General features: G+C 36.6%; 1 protein-coding gene across 1 annotated transcript; it reads left to right on the plus strand.

Moving 5' to 3' along the window:
* Window positions 1-211: 211 nt before the first annotated feature.
* LOC142622471 (N(6)-adenosine-methyltransferase MT-A70-like) lies at window positions 212-5,372 on the plus strand. The gene is made up of 7 exons (XM_075795939.1): window positions 212-1,431; window positions 1,759-1,857; window positions 3,131-3,214; window positions 3,309-3,631; window positions 3,774-3,990; window positions 4,223-4,302; window positions 4,652-5,372. The coding sequence occupies exons 1-7, from the start codon at window positions 352-354 to the stop codon at window positions 4,875-4,877; spliced, it is 2,109 nt and encodes a 702-aa protein (XP_075652054.1). The 5' UTR covers window positions 212-351; the 3' UTR covers window positions 4,878-5,372.
* Window positions 5,373-19,919: the final 14,547 nt, after the last annotated feature.

Genomic DNA, 19,919 nt, shown 5'->3' on the forward strand with positions numbered 1-19,919 from the left:
TTTTTTTTGAGAGATTTTTTTGAGATTAAGAAAGAAGATTTAATTTTTCACAAATCCTTGGATTATACTATAAAAAAAGAAAAAAGAAAAAAAAAAAAAAAAAAGGCCATTACAATCCTATAAGCCCTTAGTTTTAGGCCCACGCATTTGGAACAACAAAGTTGTGGACCTTCTCACGAAACCCAAAACAAAAACTTAGAATTTAGAAACTGCTGTTTTCTCAAATTCTCTCCTCTTCCCCTCTTCCTTCTGATCTCCCTTTTGTTAAACCCTTCTTCTCTTCAATCAAATTTTCTCTCTTTCATTCTTTCTTTCTTGTTCCGTTGGTTTAGGCTCTAAAGTTAGGCATCTATGGAGACCCAATCAGAGGGTAACAACCAAGACAGCACAGGTCGAATGAAGAACCTCCAATCTCGAATGGAGTCCCAACACAACACCCATCTCGACCTCCTCGCTTCTCTCCAAACCCAAGTCCCAAACATCGTTTCCTCCCTCGATCTCTCCCTCAAAGTCGTCTCCTTTTTCAACAACAGACCTTTCACTCCCACACCTTGTCTCCCAAACCCCAACCCCATCAAACCCACAAAGCCTACCAAATTGCCCACCAATGCTCAAAACGCAACGACTGCGTTAAATCCTGTTGGGAAATCTGAGAGTGAGAGGTTTAGTCCTGGTTTTGATGAGAGTGGGAGTCCGTTAGCTTTAGTGAGGTCTATGGTGGCTGTTTGTTTGTTGGGGAGAGTACCCTTTACGCCTATAGACTCGTCCACGGTGTTGAGGAAGTTAGAGAATGACCAGAATGCGACTGCGGCTGAGAAAGCTGCGTTGAGAGAGTTGGGTGGTGATTCTGGGGCTATATGGGCTGTAGAGGTGGCTTTGAGATCAATGGCTGAGGATAATGGTGGGATTGAGTTAGAGGCTTTTGAAGTGAGTGGAAAATCTAGAGTCATGGTTTTGACAATTGATAGGACTAGGCTTATGAGAGAATTGCCTGAAAGTAAGCAGTTCCAGGAAAATATGAGTTTAGGTGATGGGAATGTGAATAATGGTGGAGGAGTGTTTGGAGGGCATGTGCAAAGGGGGGCAATGCAGGATATGTGGATGGGGCAGGGTGGGCCGTCGCATTTGGGTGGTATGCCACCAGGTGGGATAATGGGGCCGAGGGGTCCTAGAGGTATGGGGATGATGGGGATGAGTAGAGGGGTTGGTGTGCATCCAATGCATAGGCCGAGTGCACCATTGCCGATTGGTGGTGGTGGGGTGAACACTGCAATGCTGCAGAAGCCTAGGACTGAAGAGGATGACATGAAGGATCTTGAGGCTTTGTTGAAGAAGAAGTCTTTTATGGAGTTGCAGAAATCAAAGACTGGTGAGGAGCTTCTGGACCTCATTCACCGCCCCACTGCTAGGGAAACTGCTGTGGCTGAAAAGGTGTTTGTGGAACTTTTAGAGTCTTCTGTTATGATTGTGTGTGTTTTGATATATGCTTCTGTTTAGAAGACTGTTGATGGAGATTAAAAATCCATGTTTCTAAATGTTTGAATAGTCGATTATGTTGTGGTCTCGTAAGGTAGACATTAGAAGTGCTTTAGCTGTAAACTTTCTTCTGTGCCAAACTTGTTAGGATTTTAATGATATTTGCATCTTAGGAATGCCTGAATTTATTTATTTATTTATATATTTTTTTTTGTGGTTAAAAATACTATTCCTTGCATTAATCATTGTTTGTTAATGTTCGTTTCAAAATTTTGTTTTCAGTTCAAAACCATAGGTGGTCCAAACCTGAAGGAGTACTGTACATCCCTAACAAAAGAGGATTGCCGGCGTCAAACTGGTTCCTTTATGGCGTGTGAGAAGGTTAGTAAGTGGACTTTTAGTAGCATGAAACATGTTGGATATGATCCTGTATTTGTGTTTCCATAATTTTGTAATTATCATTTTACCTGTGCTTATTGCTTGACACACAAACACACATGCATATATAGGACAGGCATTTGGTCAAAGCTTCAGGTCATGCACAAGGGTCTTTGGACAAACTAATACTGTGCTTTAAATATATCTGCATGCTAGCATGACTTAAAGCAAGATCATACTGGGTAAAATCTAAGAAAATACTTTAGTTGGATGGTTGATTCTTTGTGAGAAGAAAAGAAAAGGTCTAGATCAGCATAATACTCAAATCAACACAAAAAACCTCAATCAACTTCTATTTTAAAAATCTGGATCTCACCCTAAGTGTAGCACAAGTCAAAGTACAGTGTAGGTAATTGGATATAGGAATCAATTATGGTCAGGTGACAAATTGACGTTAGTTCATTCTTTTGACATTAGGATGTTAACCTAATGCTTTGTGGATGAACACTAACATTATCTTTCAATTGGTTGTTGCTGAAAAACATACTTATTATAAGAGAATATATAGATAGAGCACGTAGACTGATGATATGAAAAGTTAGAAAATAGGAGGGAGACATTGGGATTTGGCGTTTCTTTGTTTTTTTAAACCCATGCTGGTATATATTATCCTGGTTAGTTGTTAAATGTTGTGCTGGACAAACATACAGTTTTGCTGCATGATTTACTCTCCCTTATGGCTGAAGGTCTCTTCAGCTATGAGCTGTGTGATTTAATAATACCAACAAGTTAATTAATTGTAGAAACTAAAGGTCATTCCCAGTTCACAAAGCTCCCCCTTTTGTGGAGTTTGGGAGAGAGCATGGTAGGTAGCCTTACCTCCCATTTATTGGAGAGGTTGATTCTCGGACTCAAACCCGTGACTTGTCGCTTTTGGTGGAAGGCACTTGCCATCTCACCAAGGCTTTACCTCTTAATTAATTGCAGAAACAGGTGTTAGTTCATTTGATGGTGCCAACACTGGTGATGGGCAATAGGCTTGCCTTTTTTTTCTTTTAAAAAAACTAGCAGCTTTGCAGTTTGGTATACAATCTCACTAGATAAGGTTTCCATGTCTGAAAAAAGAGATCTCATTTGAAAATTTTAGTTGTATACACTATTATTATTTGTCTGAAATCATTTGTCTTTGTTTTGAGCAATTTCATCTTCCAGATATTACCTTGATCTTAATATTGATATTTTCCTTCTTTTTATTGAAAAATTCTTCTCTTTCCAGGTTCATTTTCGGCGAATCATTGCCCCACATACTGACATCAATTTAGGGGACTGCTCTTTTCTAGATACTTGTCGTCACATGAAGGTAAAATTTTGTCCTTTGAAACTACGTTATAATTGGGTTTCATTTTTTTCTTTTTCTTTTACATTAAGTAATTTTCTTTTGACCACATGGACAGACATGCAAATATGTTCATTACGAGATAGACCAAATGCCAGATGTGCTTCCTCCTCCCAAACCACTAAAGCGTGCTGAATATTGTTCAGAAGTTGAACTTGGTGAACCACAATGGATTAATTGTGATATCCGTTCATTTAGAATGGACATTTTGGGGCAATTTGGAGTTATAATGGCAGATCCACCATGGGACATTCATATGGAATTGCCTTATGGCACAATGGCTGATGATGAAATGCGCACTCTGAATGTTCCTGCATTGCAGACTGATGGACTAATTTTTCTATGGGTCACTGGACGTGCAATGGAGCTTGGACGTGAATGGTATGCACTTAATTTTTGTCTATGTGCCAACTATAATATTTTTCTCTCTGATGGATGGTCACTGTTGTGTCTTAGAAGCAAGCATGCTACATGTGATTATTCCCTAGGGGGGCTCTCAATCTTATTACCGTCCTTTTTGCAGTTTAGAACTTTGGGGGTACAAGCGTGTCGAGGAGATCATTTGGGTGAAGACTAATCAACTTCAGCGAATAATTAGAACGGGAAGGACGGGCCACTGGCTAAATCACAGTAAGGAGCATTGCCTTGTTGGAATAAAGGGAAATCCAGAAGTAAATAGGAATATTGATACTGATGTCATTGTTGCTGAGGTTCGAGAGACAAGCCGTAAGCCAGATGAGGTTAGTGGAACTGTATCTGATAATTTTTATACATTATCACACTCCCTGGTACCTTTGATGGTATGCCCTTATGAACGTTATTGCTTCCTATAATTGGGTTACAACATGCTTATTGCAACAATTTTTCACCATGCTATGCATGCTCTATTTATTTAGGTTTTTATTTTTTATTTTTGTATTATATGTTTGGGTTTACAAGATACAAAGAGTTAATAAAAGTGCACTGGTGCAGATGTATCCCATGCTGGAGAGGATAAGTCCTAGGACAAGAAAGCTGGAATTGTTTGCTCGCATGCACAACACTCATGCAGGGTATGCTTTCTTGTCCCATATTTGTGCTTCCTATCATATTTTTAGTTACTTCACAGCATTCTTATCTATCACCAACTTAGTGATTTTTATGATAAATTAATGAGATGGAGGTGCTTGAAGATTTTCTATAGAGACTTGATGACCACCTAGATCTATTATGCCCTTGCGGGTTCCTGAGGCTAAATTTATTAGTATTTCTTAACCATAAAGGCCTCCTTTTATTTTGCTCTTAGTTGGCCATGGGACTTGGTGATTTTGAAATATAGCCTTTTGCAGTTTTGTGGTCATGTTGCTAACATCTTGCATCTGGGTATATTGGTTTTGTTGCTTCTGATCTTTCTTTTATCAGATGGATGTCACTTGGTAATCAATTGCGTGGAGTACGTTTAGTTGATGAAGGTCTGCGAGCAAGGTTCAAGGCTGCTTACCCTGATGAAGAGGTGCAGCCCCTTTCCCCTCCCAGAGCTTCTGCCATGGAAGTAGACTCTGGTCCTGCCGCTCAAATGAGGAATCCCTTTGCAGCAGCTGACTCGAAGTCCACATCCACCCATTTTACAGAATCTGCAGTTCAATAAACACCTAGGCAGTACTGATACTTTATTGAGGATGTTGTATCCATGTTGTGTCCATATCGTACCTGTATCATACAGGTGTCATACCAGCCATTCTATGTTATAATTTTTTAAAAATTGGTCATGTTACCATGTCTTACTCGTGTCTATGTCCGTGCTTCTTAGATAAACACTATGCTACTTCAGAAGAGAAACTAACGGCGGAATGGCCATTGATGGTGGCATGGTGAGCTGAGGAATCAACAGTTCCATCTTAACTCAATCAAACAGCATTTAATTGCCACATGCATGATTAGCTCTTAGAGATTTAGAGGAATTCACCTTGTAATGTTAAATGTTTCGTGCATGTTCCTTGCCTTTTTTGTAGAAAGCACAAGAAACCCTTCCTGATTTCCTGAGGTCTTTTTTATATCAGGCTACATGTGTAAATTGTATTGATAAGAGCATGTAAAATTAACATTTATTCTGGGTATTGAGAAAGTATCTCATAGCTTTCAATTTCTTGTTGCATAAGTTTCTTCCCTTTCCTTAAAATGAAGGTGGGAAAGATAGGTAATGAAAATCTTATACATGTTTCTGTTAATTAAGTGATTTTGCAATTAATGTAACAGGGAGCATAAATCCTCTTCAAGCTATAATGTGCTTGCACTTGGCATGCAGGATATTGTCCCAGGAACTTGACCTTGGCCATGTAGAAAACAAAAGGAAAGAGTTTAGCTACAACTCTTGCTAAAAAAATTAACATAATTACATATTTTGAAAATTTAATTTCAATGTTTCATTAAAAAATTATTAGATTGCATGTTTTTTATTTTCTTAGCTCACATATCAAATTTCGGGTTAATAGGATATTATTTACTATTTAATTCATAAACTTATTTTTAAGTATAATTTAGACTACAACAACTTGAAATTTAACATTTGTTTCGGAATTTTGCAAGCATGGGAGATATAAGACTAAAATGTGATTAACGGTGAATATCTTAAATTTCACATCCAATAAAAAAATTATTGAATAGAGGTGTAGCTATTGGTTAGAACCAAGTTTATAGTTAGATTATATCCAAAACCAAATAACTCACTTTACAAATGGAATCAAGAAGGGGAAAAGAAGTAAAAGAAATCACCACAAAAGCACAATTAAGTACAAAGTCGATGGTTTCAAAACTTAATGAATATGATAATGCATCTGATTTACAAAAGAGAAAACTTTTGTAATGGCAGTGGGAAATTCATTACGAGTGCATTTGAAGAATTAAAATCAAGGTATTTGAAGAATTATTTGGTATAGATTTAATAATGTATGATATGAGTTTTGGAGATTTTTGCTAAACAAAAAACGAGTAATTCTTAGGTACTTTCAAAGCATGAAAAATTGTGCTCTCCCCTCTCACATTTATTGTAGGGTCCAGTCATTAAATTTATGATTGAGTTTACCATAAATATGAGAGAAATGAGCATCATTTTTCTGTACTTCGAAAGTAATTAAGAATTTTCACAAAAACATTTGTGATAATATGGGTTTGAAATTAAATATAGCACACCTAATTAATTCAATTCCATGTACTGATAAAATTGACTCAATCCAAAATTTTATCAATGGGAAAAAAATGTCATTTTACACTTTGTTCACGTCAGTCAAACTTAAATTTAAAATCCAAATCATTTCTTTAAAATACTTCTGTTTGAAGAATACATAAGTTTGTGTTACGATAAAACCATGCCTCAATATTCCAAAGATGTCGTCTTTACAAATTAACTCTAGAAAAAAAAAATTATCTTTTGAACGCCTTCTAAAATAATTGTCCTAAAGTTTTTTTTTTTTTATATTTTACAATCATAAGATTGCCCATGCCAGTAACTTAGTATTAAATTACAAAAAGAAAGAACTGATATATAAATTTATTTATTTATTAATGGGAAGTGATACATAAATTCATTTGAAAATCAGTCCAATCTGAATAAAGTTTCATAAAGGAACATGGCTAATATTATTCTAGGTAATCGGATATACAGTAGCCAATGCATAACCCTTGATCATCTAGATTTTAAGGGTCCATATATATATATATATATATATATATCTCTTTTTTTTTTCTTTTTTTTTGTTTTGCGTGTAAATTCTGGTTTATTTTTAATTTTGGAGATAGCCAGGAGCTCCCATTTTGGAGATAGTCAGGCCCAATTGTTTGCACTCTGTTCCTTGGACCGCATGCTTCAAGTTCAAGCTACTTCTGTAAATTGCTTTTCAATTTCTATTATTTTATACAATATATAATTTATTGTCAGTTTTTTATTGGCTCTAAATTGATGAACAGGCAGATAGTTAGAAAAAACACAGGATCAAAGGTACCAGAAATCTTGGGGTCCGGTGCTCAATTAGAAAAAACACAGGTTGTTTTAATAATCAATATAATTTACGAAGTTTATCCACATTATGCTAATTAAGTGAATTTTACATTTAACTAATCGCAGATTCATACATGCACATGATTATTTTTTAGGGGTGGTCTTATTATTATTATTATGCAATTTGAACTAATTTAATGAAGAGTAATGCATCTCATAATCATATTTATTGCAAAATATTTTTTTATTATTGTAAAATTGTTTTATTTAATTTTTGAAACCTTAATTTTACCATAGCCCATTAACTAATTTGAGCATTTCCAAGTAAATTGAACACATTTTGCATGTAACATGTAAATTTCCATAAGGATTGAAATAATGTTGACAATTTTTGCTACTATGGAACTTAAAAATTAAAATTTGTATACCTTGTCTTGATGTTGCCCAAAAACTTTGGCAATTCTCTTTCAATAATTGTGAAAATTTCAATTGATAATTCGAAAGGTAATTCATGTTGTATGCTCATGTTTTGATTGTGTATTTGCAGTGCCAACTTTACAGGGTAAGCAATTGATGCAATCGCCTAAGGCTCTAAGTAGAAAAAATGCCCCAAATTTTAATTTAATTAAGCTCAAATATTAGCTATTACGTAAAATAATTTTTTTTATCAAGTAGAAATGTTACGTTCATAACATTTTTCATAATATTTTTACAACAAATCCTAAGTAGTAGGTTATTAGAGGTTGTTACTTTTTTATAACAAAATAAATAATTTCAGTAGTGAGTTCAAATTAGAACCAGTAACAACTAAATAATTAGGATTTGTTATGAAAAATATTATGAATGTAACACATCTAAAAAAAAACAATACATAAACAAAAAAAATTCACAACGTTTTCCACAATAATTGAGCTGAAAAACTTTTCTTAGCTTTTACCTAAGTCTACCACTAATATTACTCTTTTACTTACTACTATCAATCTACCGTATTAACAAGTGTGAAAGTTTTGTCAATTTTTTGTGTCTACAAACTTTCTAAAAAAAAAAATCTATATTGTTCATGTTAGTTAGTAATAATTTTGCATCTAAAATGAGATAGTAGAATTTAAGTATTTTTTTTTAAATTCGTATTTAAATATATAAAATGCCTCAATTTTAGTTTTAATCTTAGGCTCCCAAATGCATCAAGCCGCCCCTGTGTATTTGTATGATGGATTTGTGTTGTAATTTATAAGTTGTTTAGGATATAGAATATATATAGTGTTGTGTGTGATTTATGGAACAGTGATTGTTGTAGTTATTAACAATTGCTTTTCATTGGAGCAGTGATTGTTCTAGAGTTAGATCTTTTGAATTTTAGATCCTAATTTCTTAGGAGTGTTCAATGCACACTTAACTGTTTGTGAGCTGTATATTTACTATTGTTACTCGTTAGTCTTTCTTTACTGCACGTGTGTATGTGATTCTGTTTGTTCTTTTTGGAAGATATATGTATGTATGCCTATAACGAATTATGCTTGATTCTGCTATAATGCATACAGCAAGGGTTTTTCATTCTGCTTCTTGCTTTGCTAATTTAGTTTTTCAATAAAAATAATTAAGTCATTTATTGTTTTAGTTGTGGAGGATGGATTATCTTATACTTTTGGTTATTATACTTTTATCCTTAGAATTAATACTCAATGACTATAATATTGAATAATCGGTTAAGTTTGTTGATATGGAAGATTCATGATTCTCTGATGCATCTCTCTCCCCATAGAATTTAATTTATTAAGTCGGATTAAAGAGCCACCCTTATTTGCCTTATATATATTTTTTCTTTTTTAATATAACTAGTCAGGGCCCGAGTATTGCGCGTGATTATTTTTTGAGGGTGGTTATTATTATTATTATTATTATTATTATTATACCAAAACAATTTATTCCTTTTGATATGTAATAATTATTTATTTTATTATTGTTTATCAAATAAAATATAAATTCTATAAATTTATGATAAAATAAAACCGTGCAACACACGGGCCTTTAACTAGTTCAATAGTATTTTTATGATTTGTTAGATACACATGTTTTTATTATAAAAACATGTAATTGATATGATTGTAAACTACTTACTGGACATTTCATAGTCATATTATAAATCCATCATCCTATTTTAAATGAACAAAAAGCTTGTAAAACAATTTCAATAATTTGATGGTGGATAAGTCATAATTTTTGCCCACTGTAAGCTTCTTGATTCCGCCTATATCAGATTCAAATTTCAGATTAAATCTCATAATCATATTTATCGAAAAATATTTTATTATTATTGTAGAATTGTTTTATTTAATTTTTGAAAATATTAATTCTACCATAGTTAGTTGACTAATTTGTACATCTCCAAGTAAATTGAACACATTTTGCATGTTACATGTAAATCCTCTTTTCCATAAGGGTTGAAATAATGTGGGCAATTTTTGCTACTTAAAAATTAAATTTGTTTACCTTATCTTGATATTGCTTAAAAAAATTGGCAATTCTCTTTCAACAATTATGAAAATTTCAAGTAGTAATTCAAAAGTCAATTCATGTTGTATGCTCAAGTTTTGATTGTGTAGTTGTATGATGGATTTAGGTTGTAATATGGATATAGCTTGTAATTTATAGGAAGTTTAGGATATTAATATAATGTTGTGTGTGATTTATGGAGTAGTGATTGTTGTAGCCATTAACAATTTTTTTTCATTGTCTTTTAAGTTAATAAAAACCTTTACATATACATATACTTTTTAAAAATATTTGCATATACTTTTTAAACCTTTACTTATACTTTTTTTTAGACGTGAATCTTTACATATACCTTAAACTCTATACATTTCACTTCCTTAGATACGTAAAAATAGAGACACCTATTCCACAATGATAGTGGCTAATTAGTTTTATCAATTTCTTTTTCATAATCTCATTTGTAACAATTTTACCATTATCATAATTTAATGGTAGATGATTTGCATAACAGAGACATTAAATGAAAGGTAAAACCGTAGAACCATTCAATAGATTTTGTTTTATATTTTTATTATTTATATATAAAGTTAAATGAAATGTTATTACAGGGGAACATCTTCTTTTTAGGTATGATAAGAAATATGGTTTTCCTGATTAGAGTTTGATTAGTTTTGAGTTTAAATTTTGTATAATTGTATTTAATTTTTGATTATATGATTTAATTAAGTGAATGTAACAATTACTTTTATTGCATTACAAAGTTTCTAATGCCATTTGTAAGGTCATCTCTATTTTATTTTTTACTCCTTTTGTCAACTGCTTTGTTTTCCAATTAACGGTTATTAATTGATTTTTGATTTCTTTTTTGATTTGATTTCTTTTTTCATTCCATTTTGCTGCCATTAAGTTAGTATATCCATAACTATTAATTTATTTATGTTATGTTTGGTTTGATATTATTATTATTATTATTTTAAATTATTATTATTATTATTTTAAATTTAGTATTTCTAAATTGGATTGTGTTTTGTTTTCCATTTTTTGATTGATGCATTGTAACATTTTTTGGGAAGATTTTATGAGAACGATTTTTATTAATTTGAATTTAAGTAAAATATAATATGTTTAATTATTTAAAATAAAAAATGAGAGATGTAGGGACATTGGGCCCAATAATTTATAAAGGGTAACCCAAGAATATCTTTTGGGCTAAAAACCCAATCCAAGGACATCAAGTGATATAAGGGTGTGTGAATGTTAACTCATAAAGAAAATACTAGGTAAAAAAGTGATAGTGTCTGAATAAATATATCTGAGGAAGATTGTGTCCTCGGATAATGAAGCCGAGGTAATAGAAGGGAAGGTTTAATATCCCCAGACTATGTTATAGAAATTCCTATGGTTTAGGAAAGACATGGTACATGTGGAGGATAATAGAAAGGGCGGTGGAATATCTAAGATAAAGCTGCTACCACCGCCCCCGCATTAAAGACTCTACAACTGATATGCTGGCCGCATTAATGGAAAAATAGGACCTGAGCATGAGGTTTGAAACTTGACCCCTGTCTCCAGAAGACTTCAGGAAAAATGGATGGGACAAGTATCTAAGTCAGCGTTATAACCATGAGGTGGAAGATGAGAAGGGGAAAAAGAGGGAGTATAAATGAGAGAAGGGACCTTCGGAAAGAGGGAGGGCTTTCTTTGGAGAGAAAAGAAAGAATAGTACATAATAAATCTGACTGTCCACAATTGTAATCTATCTTGAGAAGCAGTATTATAAACTATCCTCGGAGTGTGTCCGAGGAGGAATTTTTATTCATATTCATATAAACAACTCTTTATTTGTGCCATTGGGCCTAAAGCCCATCTTTCTTTGTTGTTTAAATCACCTTTAGAATCTAGATTTCAAGCTCACTTTCTACAAATTTATTGTAAAAAGGCCTTTCAAGCCCTTTCCCTTCTGATTGTGGGTCAGGAGCTCGAATTGTGTCCTTACAATTGGCGCCGTTTGTGGGAATTCTAGTTTTTGAAGAGGTTTAACATCATGGTGGGCTCAGGACCATAACATCGTGCAGAGTCTGTGGGGTCCCAGCATAAGGATCACTCCTTGCATCTTGAACACGAAGAGAACTGAGAGGGTAGTGTACATACTACGCACACTACCAGAAGTAGGAGTCATTCAAGAGGGGGAAGCAGAGTTCCTCACGAGGAAAATACCAAAGCCATGTAGAAAGAAATTGACAGCCTAAAAAGGAAGTTACGTCACGAAAGGCGAAGGCGAACTCTTTCTATCTCTGATTCCTCTTCAGAGGGTTTCGGGGATGACAATTACAAGCAGAGATCTAGAACTCCCCCAGATGAATCTTTCTCTTACGAGGAAGACAACCTGCATGGGCGGCAGGGTAAAAACTATTCCTCTAGGGGCTTGGGAAATGATGCTATAGGTAGGGCGTTGCATCAAATCTCCTAATTACCCTTCACATGCAAGTTGGAAGAAGGGAGGCTACCTTGGCGCTTCACACAACTGGCCTTCACTATTTATAATGGCCGAACGGATCCTGTGGAGCATGTGAGCCATTTCAGCCAAAAGATGGCAGTACATTCCAAGAATGAGACTTTGATATGCAAGATATTCCCTCTGGCCTGGGACCCGTGGCAATGAGGTGGTTTGATGTCAAGGAACTTACTAGGGCATTTGGCTCTCGTTTCATCACATGCAGTAGAGTTTCTCGGCTTTTGGATTCGTTATTATCCATGGCCATGAGGGAAGGGGCAACCCTAAGAACGTATTCAGACAGGTATTGGAAGATGTTCAACGAGATTGACGGAGACTTCGATGATGTGGCGATAAGGACCTTCAAGGTCGGCCTACCTACAGAGCATGACTTGAGGAAATCTTTGACGAAAAAGCCTATCAGGAGCGTGTGTCGGCTCATGGATCGCATCGATGAGTACAAAAGGGTTGAGGAAGATCAGCAGCAAGGAAAGGGTAAGGCGAAGGTTATCCCTCAAGAGAGGAGGGATTTCAAGTCAGACAGATACAACAACAACAGGCCTGGGAGAGATTTTTCCAAACAAACTGGTCCTACCATCCTACAGGTGGTCAACACCGTTTTCAAGGAACCAGTGCAACAACTGTTAGAGAAAATCACGCATGAGTCATACTTCAAATGGCCCAATAAGATGGCAGGGGATCCTTTGAGACGTAACCAAAACCTCCATTGCCAATATCACCAGGAGAGGGGTCATACCACTAAGGATTGTCAGACTTTGTGGAACCATTTGGAGCAATTGGTTAAAGAGGAAAAGTTGAAACAATTCCTGTATCAGCCTAATGGGTAGGGAAACCACTTAGGAGCAGCGAACCATAATGGCACTTCATTAAGGCCTCCTCTGGGTATAATCAATGTTATTTTTGCTGCACTGGGAAGGATTGGCTCAACTCCTTCCAGAGTGATATCTGTGGCTCGGACCCTGGCCGAGGAATCAAGGGATCAGCCGAAGAGGATTAAGGCGAATGCCCTACCAGTTTTGGGGTTCTCGAAAGAAGACAAGATCGGGACTATCCAACCACATGATGATGCCTTGGTTGTTACCCTAAGGATAAAGAATTACGATGTGATGAGGGTGATGGTCGATCAAGGTAGTGGCGCAGATATTATGTACCCTGACCTGTTTAAAGGGTAAATTTAAAGTTTGAAGATCTTACAGCTTATGACTCACCCTTGATAAGCTTTGAGGGAAAGGCTGTCATACTAAAGGGGTAAATTAGGCTGCCTGTAAAATCAAGCCCAGAGGTGGTAAACGTAGATTTCATCGTGGTAGATGCCTATTCTCCCTATACAACTATTATGGCAAGACCTTGGTTGCATGCTTTGGGTTCCGTTTCCTCAACCTTGCTTGTCAAGGTTAAATTTCCTTCTAGAGATCAGGTGGTGGAGCTGCTTGGGAGTCAGTTTGTGGCTTGACAGTGTGTCACGGCTGCAATTCTGCGTCAGCCTGAACCGGAGTCCTCGACCTCGACTAACGGAAAGTCGTAGCAATCAAAGTCTCTGGCCACAACCGAGATACCCTCAGTAGAAGGACCTGCATGTGAAGAACTGGAAAAGGTTCTTATAGATGATGACCCTAAGAAATTCTTTCAGGTGGGGGTTCAATTGCCACAGGAGGAGAAGACAGAGCTGATTTTGTTTTTAAAGAAAAATATGGATGTATTCGCATGGAATGCTTACGAAGCCCCTGGGGTTGATCCGAGTTTTATTTGTCATCATTTAAATGTCAATCCAGCTATGGTACCAAGGAGGCAACCACCTCGGTGCTCCCCCAAAGAGCATTCTGAGGCTGTTAAAAAGGAGGTGCTCAAACTCAAGAAAGCGGGTGCTATCAAAGAAGTTTTTTATCCTGAATGGTTAGCTTATACAGTGGTGGTAAAAAAGAAGAATGGGAAGTGGAGAGTTTGTGTGGACTTCACAGATTTAAACAAAGCTTGTCCCAAAGATCCTTTCCCAATGCCTCAAATTGATCAGTTGGTGGATGCTATTGTTGGGCATCCTCGAATGAGTTTTCTTGATACTTTCCAAGGTTATCACTAAATACCTTTAGCTGTGGAGGACCAAGAAAAGACTGCATTTGTCACTCTTACAAGAAAAAATTATCATTATAAGGTAATGCCCTTTGGTTTGAAGAACGCAGGGGCTACCTATCAAAGGATGATGACTAGGATGTTTGAGCCACAGTTGGGAAAAACTATTGAGGTATATGTGGACGACATGGTGCTAAAGAGTAAAGTGGTTTCCACGCATTTGGAAGATATGAGCAACACTTTTCAAACGCTAAGAAAGTACAAATTACGACTCAATGCTTCTAAATGTTCTTTTGGTGTGGGGTTGAGCAAGTTTCTAGGCTATATGGTAACTCACCGGGGAATTGAAGTCAATCCTGCTCAGGTCAAGGCCATTAGCAACTTACACCCACCTCAGAATCCTAAAGTTGTTCAGAGGCTGACAGGAATGACTGCTGCCCTCAACCGATTTATTTCTCGGTCCGCAGATAGGTGTAGGCCTTTCTTCCAGTTGTTAAATAAGTGGAAGGGTTTTGAATGGACCGAGGAGTGTGCGGTGGCTTTTCAACAGCTTAAAGAATATCTCTCACGACCACCCATTATGTCTTGACAAGAAATTGATGAGGTTTTGTTCACGTATATTGCAGTAGCTAATCATGCAGTCAGTCTGGTTCTTATACGGGATGGTGATAATGTACAGAGGCTAGTTTATTCCGTGAGCAAGTCTCTACATAAGGCCGAGGTGAATTATTTACCGTTGGAGAAAGCAATCCTGGCAGTGGTGCATGCTACATGAAGGCTTCCCCATTACTTCCAGTCTCATATAGTTGTCTTAACACAGCTCCCTCTTAAGTCTATACTTCGGAGTGCGGACTATATGAGAAGGATTGCGAAATAGGGTACTATCTTAGGGGCTTTTGATATCAAGTATATGCCTCGTACCTCTATAAAGGGGCAAGTCATTGCAGATCTGGTGGCGGAGTTTGCTGAGCCCTCATTAGAAGAGTATGTTAAAGGATCAGGCTTGGATAAAAAATTAGTTGGCATGATTTAGTGCAAAGAGCCTCTGTTGTGGAAAGTGTATGTTGATGGAGCAGCAAATCAAAGAGGATCTGGTGTGGGCTAGTTTTGGTATCCCCTGAGGGAATTACTTTTGAGAAATCTTTGAGATTGGGGTTCTCGGCCACCAACAATGAAGCGGAATATGAAGCCCTCCTCGCTGGAATGAACATGGTTTATAAGATAGGAGGAAAGATAGTACAAATGTTCTCGGATTCACAATTGGTGGTAGGCCAAGTGGAAGGAAAGCTAGAGGCAAGAGATTCAAGAATGCAAGGATACCTAACCCAAGTCAGGTATATACAATCCAAATTTGAGTCTTTTTCTTTATTTCATGTGTCCAGGTGTGGGAATACCCATGCTGACTCCTTGGCCACACTCACAACATCCACGGTACAAAGCCTACCTCGAGTCATTCTTATTGAAGATCTGTGGAAACCCACTGAGACGAGTAATGACGCCACTCGAATTCTTCAAATTAGGGTAGGGCCTAGTTGGATGGATCCAATTGTGACGTTTCTTAAAGATGATATCTTGCCTAAAGAAAAGTCCGAAGCAGATAAGGTTCGCAGGAAAGCACCTCGGTTTTGGCTGTCTGAGGATTAGAAATTATATAAGCACTCTTTTTCAGGACCATATTTGTTATGTATGCACTTAGAAGCAACGGAGTTACTTTTGGAAGAGTTGCATGAAGGGATTTGCGGAAGCCACACTAGAGGAAGGTCTTTAGCTCATAGAGCCCTTACTCAGGGCTATTGGTGGCCCAATATGCAAAGAGAAGCATAGGATTATATGAAGAAATGCGACCAATGTCAAAGATTCACTCCTAACATACATCAACCAGGAGGTGCTCTTAATCCTCTGTCTAGTCCTTGGCTTTTTGCTCAATGGGGCTAGGACATTGTTGGACCTTTCCAAAAAGCAGCAGGAATAGGCAGTGGCTCCTCGTCGGAATGGATTATTTCACCGAATGGGTTGAAGTTGAGCCATTATCAAATATCAGAGACATGAAAGCAAAAAAGTTTGTATGGAAGAACATTATCACCAGGTTTGGAGTCCCTCATACTCTCATTTCAGATAACGGTCTACAATTTGATAGTAAGGCCTTTAGACGATACTGTTCTGATCTAGGCATCACGAATAGATATTCCACTCCAGCTTATCCTCAAAGGAATGAGCAAGCTGAGGCCGTCAATAAAGTGATAGTTAATGGGCTCAAGAAAAGGTTGGATGATGCTAAGGGAAGATAGGTGGAAGAACTACCACATGTCTTGTGGACATTTCGAACTACACCATTAAGGTCCACAAGAGAAACACCCTTCTCCATGACTTATGGAGCTAAGGAAGTAATACCTTTAGAAACTGGGTTCCCAACACTAAGGACGAACTCCTTCACTCCAGATAACAATGATAATCTATTGGAGAGATGTCTAGACTTAGTCGAAGAACGACGAGAGAATGCCGTGGTTCAACTAGCTTATTATCAACACAAACTCAAGTAGGGGTATGATTCTCATGTAAAGCTATGGCCTTTTGCACCTAGAGACTTGGTACTGAGGAAAGTTCTGGGTACAACAAAGAACCCAGCATGGAGAAAACTAGGGCCCAACTGGGAAGGATCTTATCGCATTACCTCAGTCACAGGCATAGGGGCTTATAATCTTGAAGATCTAGATGAATATATTGTACAACGCCCCTGGAATGTAAATAACCTACGAAGGTACTATTATTAAATGAAAGGCACTTCGGCCATTTTTACTGACACTATATTGCGTTCATTATCTTCATTTGTCTAAATATCAAACTGAAGCTTGGTATGCTTGGATCCTCAGACCACATACCTCGTCTAAAGTTGATATTTTTATCAAGTGTTAAATAGAACCTTAGTTATGTCTGGTCCTTGGATCATCTACTTTGGGAAAATTAACACTTCAATTCTTTTCATTAAGTATCAAACTGAAGCTTGGTATGCTTAGATCCTCGGACCACATACCTCGTCTAAATTGATATTTTTATCAAGTGTTAGACAGAACCTTAGTTATGTCTGGTCCTCGGATCATCTACTTTGGGGAAATTAATATTTCAATTCTTTTCATTAAGTATCAAACTTAAGCTTGGTATGCCTAGATCCTCGGAACACATACCTCGTCTAAATTTATATTTTTATCAAGTGTTAGACAGAACCTTAGTTATGTGTGGTCCTCAGATCATCTACTTTGGAGAAATTAACATTTCAATTCTTTTCATTAAGTATTAAACTGAAGTTTGGTATGCCTGGATCCTCGGACCACATACCTCGTCTAAATTGATATTTTTATCAAGTGTTAGACAGAACCTTAGTTATGTCTGGTCCTCGGATCATCTACTTTGGGAAAATTAACATTTCAATTCTTTTCATTAAGTATCAAAGTTAAGCTTGGTATGCCTGGATCCTCGGAACACATACCTCGTCTAAATTGATATTTTTATCAAGTGTTAGACAGAACCTTAGTTATGTCTGGTCCTTAGATCATCTACTTTGGAGAAATTAACATTTCAATTCTTTTCATTAAGTATTAAACTGAATTTTGGTATGCCTAGATCCTCGGACCACATACCTCGTCTAAATTGATATTTTTATCAAGTGTTAGACAGAATCTTAGTTATGTCTGGTCCTCGGATCATCTACTTTGGGGAAATTAACATTTCAATTCTTTTCATTAAGTATCAAACTTAAGCTTGGTATGCCTGGATCCTCGGAACACATACCTCGTCTAAATTTATATTTTTATCAAGTGTTAGACAAAACCTTAGTTATGTCTGGTCCTCAGATCATCTACTTTGGAGAAATTAACATTTCAATTCTTTTCATTAAGTATTAAACTGAAGTTTGGTCATGCCTGGATCCTCGGACCACATACCTCGTCTAAATTGATATTTTTATCAAGTGTTAGACAGAACCTTAGTTATGCCTGGTCCTCAGATCATCTACTTTGGGGAAATTAACATTTCAATTCTTTTCATTAAGTATCAAACTTAAGCTTGGTATGTCTGGATTCTCGAAACACATACCTCGTCTAAATTGATATTTTTATCAAGTGTTAGACAGAACCTTAGTTATGTCTGGTCCTCAGATCATCTACTTTGGAGAAATTAACATTTCAATTCTTTTCATCAAGTATTAAACTGAAGTTTGGTATGCCTGGATCCTCGAACCACATACTTCGTCTAAATTGATATTTTTATCAAGTGTTAGACAAAACCTTAATTATGTCTGGTCCTCAGATCATTTACCTTAGGGAAATTAACACTTCAATTCTTTTTATTAAGTATCAAACTGAAGCTTGGTCATGCCTGGATCCTCGGACCACATGCCCCATCTAAATGGATATCTTACTAAGTGTTGAATAGAGCCTAATAACGTTTTGGTCCTTAGACGTGCCCCATCTAAATGAAATTCAACTACGTTCGATCCGTATATCTTGAAGTCTCCCTGAGATAGTGATAAATGGATGGAAGTCCATGAGCATCACTTAATGCATTTGCAGACATATTGAACATGTTTATTGCCTAATTCAATCCAGATTGCTGCCTTAGATTTGTCAACTAATAAAGGTAAATAGATTACTGTTCTAAATATAGCAAAACAAGTATGAAGTAGTATGATCAAGGTAAAAAAAAAAAAAAAAACATCAAACAGAGGAGATAGAACTCGTATTTTCATTAAATTCAAATTTCTTTGGAATTACAAAATACTTGCGAGTTGTCAAAATTACATTAGGTAGAGATAAAGGGTAAGGCTAGAGAAAAGAGGAGAACAGTCATTGATTCAACTTTATCTTCAAAGGGCCTTTGGGATCTTATGAGAGTTGAGGTTGCGCTGAGGACTCAACAGCTATTCCTTTGCTTTTTGGATCATCCTTCAAGGTTGTTGGAATTGTTTGGTCACCCTGCTTGTCCTTGGAAGAGTCTTTGGGGTCACTTGAGGGCTGTGTATCCTCTAGTGTCTTTCCTTCTATTGGATCAGCTTGCTTTAGGAGTTGACTTTCAGCAAAGGCAGAGTCTTCAGCTATCTCACTTTCTTTGTCCTCAGATACTTGTAGGTCAGCATCATCATTGACTTGAGGAAGGTCAGAGGCTTGAATGGCTGGAGGGAAGTAGACACTCTCTGCCTTCCAAAGGGTAGAAGAAGCCTCAACCCCAGCTCGGGAAAGTGCCTTGTTCCACACTTGGAGGCAGTAATGCCTGCATACCTCAGGGACCTGAGCCTTGAAAGTTTTTGTGATCTCCTTCACGCCGACCTCATAACCTTCTTATTCAGCTTGGTCTTTTGCATTCTCAGCCTCTTCTTTTGCCTTCTCAACCTCTTCTTTTTCTTGGATGGCCTTTTCTTTGGTCTTGATGGCCTCCTCCTTTACCCTCTCAGACTCCTTTAAGTCTTTTCTACGATCCTCAATTAGCTTTCTTGCGGCAGTAAGGTTCTCATCAGTTTGCCTAAGCAGTAGTCTTTGGTCCTTGGTTTGTTTCGCATTTGTTTTAAGAAAGACATCCAAGCTGGACTTCTCACTCTCTGCCTTGGTAAGTTTATCCGTGACCTTTTGTAT

The sequence above is a fragment of the Castanea sativa genome, chromosome 1, assembly GCF_040712315.1.
Source record: "Castanea sativa cultivar Marrone di Chiusa Pesio chromosome 1, ASM4071231v1".
NCBI classification, from domain to species: Eukaryota; Viridiplantae; Streptophyta; class Magnoliopsida; order Fagales; family Fagaceae; genus Castanea; species Castanea sativa.

Excerpts from the sequence above, each read along its gene's own strand:
- LOC142622471 (XM_075795939.1), top strand. The coding sequence starts at position 352 with ATGGAGACCCAATCAGAGGGTAACAACCAAGACAGCACAGGTCGAATG. Across the intron at positions 1,858-3,130 it reads CCTTTATGGCGTGTGAGAAG|GTTCATTTTCGGCGAATCAT; the intron begins GTTAGTAAGTGG and ends TTCTCTTTCCAG. Across the intron at positions 3,215-3,308 it reads ATACTTGTCGTCACATGAAG|ACATGCAAATATGTTCATTA; the intron begins GTAAAATTTTGT and ends CCACATGGACAG.